Source organism: Tachypleus tridentatus, chromosome 4, assembly GCF_004210375.1.
Source record: "Tachypleus tridentatus isolate NWPU-2018 chromosome 4, ASM421037v1, whole genome shotgun sequence".
NCBI classification, from domain to species: Eukaryota; Metazoa; Arthropoda; class Merostomata; order Xiphosura; family Limulidae; genus Tachypleus; species Tachypleus tridentatus.
In genome coordinates, this window is record NC_134828.1 from 79944851 (window position 1) to 79951290 (window position 6440).

The 6440-nt window shown below is 31.9% G+C and overlaps 1 protein-coding gene across 2 annotated transcripts in view; it reads left to right on the forward strand.

Annotated features, from left to right (window-relative positions):
* The window catches only part of LOC143248367 (zwei Ig domain protein zig-8-like), a 111990-nt gene extending 108728 nt beyond the window's left edge, over window positions 1–3262 (forward strand). Inside the window, exons 5-6 of one of the 2 annotated variants that reach the window (XM_076496729.1) lie at window positions 1452–1641; window positions 2675–3262. In XM_076496729.1, coding sequence (XP_076352844.1) covers window positions 1452–1579 — 128 coding nt within the window. In that variant the 3' untranslated portion in view covers window positions 1580–1641; window positions 2675–3262. The remainder of the gene's footprint in view (window positions 1–1451; window positions 1642–2674) is intronic. The other variant, XM_076496730.1, reaches the window with a different exon arrangement.
* Window positions 3263–6440: the final 3178 nt, after the last annotated feature.

The following is a 6440-nucleotide window of genomic DNA, read 5'->3' on the forward strand; positions in this document are numbered from 1 at the left end:
AACATTCAATACTATGATAACATTTCAAGATTTACTAGACCTTCAACAATATGTTAACATTTCAAGGATTAATAGACTTTCAGAAGAATGATAACGTTTCAAGAATTGCTAGATGTACATCAGTAGGATGAAAATCCAAGCATTATTAGGCCTATAGTTTTATGGCAACATTTAACGCATTACTAGCCCTAAATTAAGCGGAACGTTGAAAGCGTTATTATGTTTGCTCAAGCATGTTACTATTAAAGAACTCTAGACTAATATACACATAGGCGGATCTGTAGTAGAATAATGATGTTTCGGTAGCTTTGCTCGAAAACAGTTTGTATTGATATGAGAAATGTGTGTTACTTATAATAAAAAATTGAATCGCATATTGATCAGTGGAATATTATATACAACGTATGTGGTTGTCGTTAAATGGTGACGTTTTGTTGTAAATGTAAACAATTCTTCATTAAATATTAGTGCCTTTTAGCGTGCGGTATAAATATATTTAAGACATATAAGTATTCATATTGGATTTAGACTTTCAAAATGAGGTAAACAAAGTGTGACGTCTTGTAATATATGAAAATTCACAAACATATAGCTCAGCTAAAGAAGTCGCCCACGCAATTCAGCATATTCTGAAAAGATCTCCGTCTGGAAACAAAATCAACAGGATATGAGTTCACCAAAATAAAGAATCAAATCATATCTCCATTCAACTTGCATACCTTAAGCACCTGGAAAATGAAACAGGTATTGATGCTATTCCATACAACATGCCAATCAATTCCTCAAAGGAAGCACCTATTAATTTCTGTGCGATCGGACTGCTGAAGTGGAAAGTTGGAAACCAATGTCTTCGTATACCAGGTAGATTATGAAAGGCATGCAGGGAAGAATAATGTGGTTCGGGCATAGTAGCCTTGCTACTGAACATTTATCAACGCTAGCTACATTGCAGGCTGTTGTCAGGTAGACTGACAGAACATGATCAGATGTGGCAACTTGAAATATCACGATGTGGCGATGCTCCAAAATTGTTTTAATATAACGTGCTCAACCTCTATAATAACAGAAATGCTTTTAAACTACTTCTATAATTTATTTTTTCAATTATCAGTATGATTTTCACTTCAACTTGTAGACTTGTCTTATTACTAACTTGCAATAAAACACGTTCATTTCTTATTTATTTATAATTTTGAATGATGAGGAAAACCTAGTAAACTCTGCTCTGAAAACTTTTTTGGAATTATCAGGAACTTGAAAGGATTGATTAATTATAAAGTGTTTATGGAGAATATAATTAGAAGAAATTATAAATAAAATACATTTTTATATGAAAGGAAATCTAATTGTTATTGTTTGTTTTATAAGCTTAAGTTCAATGACTTAAAAGAGCTGTGAATGCTTATTTATAGTGTTAGAGTACAGATATAAAAGTCATACTTCTCTGGCAGCAGGTGAACAACTTGCAGCCATGCAACATGATGAGAACACTTCATCTCCTTCCTGTGATTGTTATTATCCGCTTCCTCCTGTAGTCATCATCTTTATTGCTGCATTCCTGCTAATTCGGCCTTGTTGATTAGCGGTTTCTCCTTTTAGTCTACATTTGACGATACCAGCTCCGTCCCCAGAAAATTTTAGGTATTTCAGAATATTTAACAGTTATTTTCCTATCGAAACATACTGAAGTATTAACTTATTTAATTCAATTTAAAACAGAAAGAACGTTTTACCTTAAAAAATACTTCGAAAGCTTTTAAAATTGTCTTGAATCAAAATTGAGATTTTACGTGCACGATTCTATCATCAAAATTACATCTTTGTTTTCTGACTTGAAGAATTTAGTTTGAGTTATGATGGTATACAATTTTGATTATATTTTTCTCATTATAGTTTTTCAGACTTACATAACTCCAACTGGATATTTTAGTAACGTAAATAACATTCTTTTAATGTGAAAATTTTAAAATAAAAACAACTTTCATTGTCAAAAAACGAACGAAACGTAAATTTTAAAGTACAGAATTATAGGTTGATAATTTAGCCATTAGAAACTATATTCAAACGGTCCGGCATGGCTAAGCGTGTTAAGGGGTGCGACTCCTAATCTAAGGGTCACGGGTTCGCATCCAAGTCATGTCAAACATGCTCGCCCTTTTAACAGTGGGGGCGTTATAATGTCACCTTCAATCCCACTATTCGTTAGTAAAAAAGTATCCCAAGAGTTGGTGGTGAATGGTGATGACTAGCTACTTTCCCTCTAGTTTTACACTTCTAAATTAGGAACAGCTAGCACAGATAGCCCTCGAGTAGCTTTGTGCGAAATTCAAAAACAAACTATGTTTAGTTCATCTGACATTTTTTGTCTTATTTTTAAATTTGAGGAATACTAACATTCTGTTGATACATTATAGCAAAATATGTTTTAGTTCAACTCATAAACCTGAGACTATGTAAGCATTATAGTGTCCTTATTCTGTTATTACATTGTTCATGAAATGAATATTATGACATTTTGCACACTTTAAATTTTACTAAATATTTATGTGTTCAATTTGTATTTATTTAAGACTTGTATAATATGAGTTTATACCAAAGAAAGATCGTAGCTATTATGGTAATAAATGACGCACACAAAGTAGTTTTTTATACCAGTTTTTTTTTTCTTTTACAGGTTGGAGACACGTATAAATATCTTTAATATTGAAACCTACAATCTTCTGAAGACCCAAGCTTATTCGATTAATGTGTTCTGCTCAAAATCTGTGAAGAATATAGAAATGATTTTTTGGTAGAAACTTCCTTCTAGGATGTTTATTATTATCAATGGTTCTTCATTTCAGTTTTAAAAAGGCACAACAAAATTCCAACGACTATTTGTGTTGTATAGGTTTGTCTGGACATTCATAAATTAATTCCTTTTTAACTCACCAAACTTATGTTTGAAACACTGCTGATACTAAATTTGTACAACAAAAGACCGTGCAGGGTAAGCGAATAATTTATATAATCATTACGATTTTCCTAAAGACATAGAACAATTATTAAGTAAATTTAATTAACAGCTCCTTCAGCCTTAACGATACTTTAATCACAAGCTTTGACTTCTCACGAACATTATAAATTATACGTGATTTTACAAAGATTTTACCCGGTACGAGACATATTCTGTATACATTACAAATAATGAGTTTTTCTTGTTGTGTGAGTTATTAGGACAAGTTAGTTTCGTGTCGTAATAAACTGTTATTTTAGTAGTTTGTTCAGTGTTTCTTCTCTTGTGAAAACGTGGAAGAACAGTTGGTAATCTATGAAAAATAATAAAACCAATAAACTATTTTAAACTTTGGCATATCTTGTTTATAGCAGCCACGAACTGTTATTTAACATATGGTTTACATACTGTAAAATATTGTTCTTTGCGCTCACTCATAAGCTCTTAGAATAAATGGAGATAAACGTATCTAAATCTATATTCTAATCAGATGTATTACGAAATTCATTACTAACTTGGGACTAATACGTGATAATATTGTTATTTGTATTATATGTGATGATAGGAATAGTATCATAAGTTTTCTAGTGGAAATATAACATTTGATAAAATTGGTGGGTTGAACTCCTAGAAGCGTTATACTTAACAGTCCAGTGAGTTTTTCCAACTAGTAAACATGATATCTGACTTATGTTAATGGAATCCCTGGAGATTAAAACATTCGTATGTAATAAATATAATGGAATACAGTTTACCTAAGCAAACATTTTGCTATTACGGCTTCATTAGGACTAAAATTTATATTTATACACATAATCCTGTTAAATATCTAGATACTGTAGTCGATACAACCTGCAAGTACAATTAAACTATAGTTCTCCAGCTTTAAATGGGTAAAACTTATGAAAGAATTATAATAAATTATTTTTAAGTCAGCTTTTGACGAGTGCAAGTTGTGTTTACACTTCACTTAAATTAATTAGGTATATTTCACTTGTTCTCATATAATGATTTTGCGGTACAATCATAGAGGCATTACGTCAGGCATTTTGCACTTTGTTTATTATTCGGTAAAACTTAGCAATATAGTTCAAAATCAGTTTCGAAATCAATAATAGTAAAAGTATCGATTTTGAACAAAGTCCACGTTTAAAGTAAATTCATAATAGTTTTATTGTACAAGGAATACATTTTTATAAATCGTATATTTGATTATCTTAATGAGAAAAATGCCTATAAAAAACAAAGAATATTTTACGAAGTTTCATCTAAGAAGTCTTAGATAAATCTATTGTTTATAATCTGAATTGTCACTGATATCTTGCAAACGTGAAAGCACATGCGTATCCAGTTATTTACATTTTCTAAACTTTTTTTTAGAAAAATCCCAGCTCTTACTGGAAATATTTATGTCAGATTGCGTTTTTCCTTCCATTCTCCTATATTATATTTTATATCTATATTTATGCTAAATGGGCATCTTAAAGAGAACAGAAGTTACAATGGTGCAACAAATTGAATTTTTTTTTTTTTTAATTTTGTGCCACAAAGTCCTTTACAATTCAGCAACGTTATATGAATATATTTTCTGTAATAAAAAACAAAGACGATTTCATCGATCAAGTTGGTTTCACTTGATTTTCTATTTCCATTCAATCTAAAGAAAACAATGTATTTAAAAAACCAGCAAAGCTTTTTACAAAGAAATCGGAAATGGATAAAACAAATCCAGTACCAATTTCTCAACTTTAATAGCTCAAGGCTATAGTTAATTTTGATTGAAAGAAATGCGTCTTTGTTTTATTTTGTAAACAGCTATCAACAATGATTCGTTGAGCATAGCCCGACATGGCTAGATAGTTAGTGGAGCTTATTCGAACGCTGAGAGTCATGGGTTCGAATCTTCACCACATCTGCTCTTTAAGTCTATATAGTCTATATATGACAATTCCATTTATAACGAAGCATACTTTCGAACAAATAAGATTTTGAAATGTTTTTTTAGAAGCTAGTTTAGACCCTCCATGGCCAGGTGGGCTAAGGCGTTTGACTAGTAATCCGAGGGTCGCGGATTTGAATCCTCGTCGCACCAAATATACTCGCCCTTTCAGCTGTGGGCGCGTTATAATGTGACCGTCAATCCCACTATTCGTTGGTAAAAGAGTAGCCCAGGAGTTGGCGGTGGGTGGTGATGACTAGCTGCCTTTCCTCTAGTCTTACACTGCTAAATTAGAGACGGCTAGCGCGAAATTAAAAAACAAACAAGCAAAATACCGAAAGAATGTTTTCAGAGATATTTTGCACAAAAGTGTTTACATTAAAACAAATTAGCGATAACCCTAATGGCTTTCAATCATTGTTGACGTTCGTTTTACGAAAAAAATCGCAAAAAGTAAAATTTATATCTCTCATTACCCTCGGTTTGTTAATTAGTGCTGGTAACTACAAAAATACCGAAAAAACATTGTTTCATTTTAATAGTTTTGTTTTGAATTTACTTATGGATGAAAAAAGTATATTTTGTTTACAAAGTTACAGCTTTTACACTAAAATCAGGGATTCGATACCTATCGGCGGACAGAGCAGCTAGCCCGATGTGGCTTTGTTTGTTTGTTTTTTTTTAATTTCGCGCAAAGCTACCCAAGGGTTATCTGCGTTAGCCGTCCCTAATTTAGCAGCGTACGACTAGAGGGAAGATAGCTAGTCATCAGCACCCACCGCCAACTCTTGGACTACTCTTCTACCAACGTTTGGCGCGACGGGGATTCGAAGCTGTGACCCTCAGATTAAGAGTCAAACGCTTTAACCCACCTGGCTATGCCGGGCCTCGACGTGGCTTTGGTATAAGAAAACCATACAGACACAGCTTTTATGGTAAATATTATTTGTTTTTAGAACAGGTACGATATTTCAATCACTAATGTGACATTCTCAAGTACAAAAGTCTTTATTTTAAATATTCGTTTTACAAATAAAAAATCACAAAAACTAAGATTTTTATCTTTCTTTATCTTTAATTTATTGATTAATTCTAATAACAATAAAAACACTTTGTTAAAAACAAATACAGACAAAACATAACGACTTTAAACATGAATAAGCATGTCATGTTTCTCAGACAATCTGATTTATTGGAAGATATGTTTATTTATAAATGTGATTATTCTATACAGACTTTATATAATAAATATAAAACTAATTTAACTGCAAAAAAGACTTTATATTTGAGAATGTGTGTTTGTGTTTTTTCTTATGGAAAAGCCACATTAGGCTCTCTCCTATGTCCACCGAGGGAAAACGAATCCCTGATTTTGGCATTTTAAGTACACTTAAAATGTCCCAGCGGTGGACACTTGAGGTTGATCGTGCCAACAATCAAAACGTTGTACCTGTTCTAAAAATAAATTTTAATGATTGAATAAGCTATAAACTATAACGAAATGCT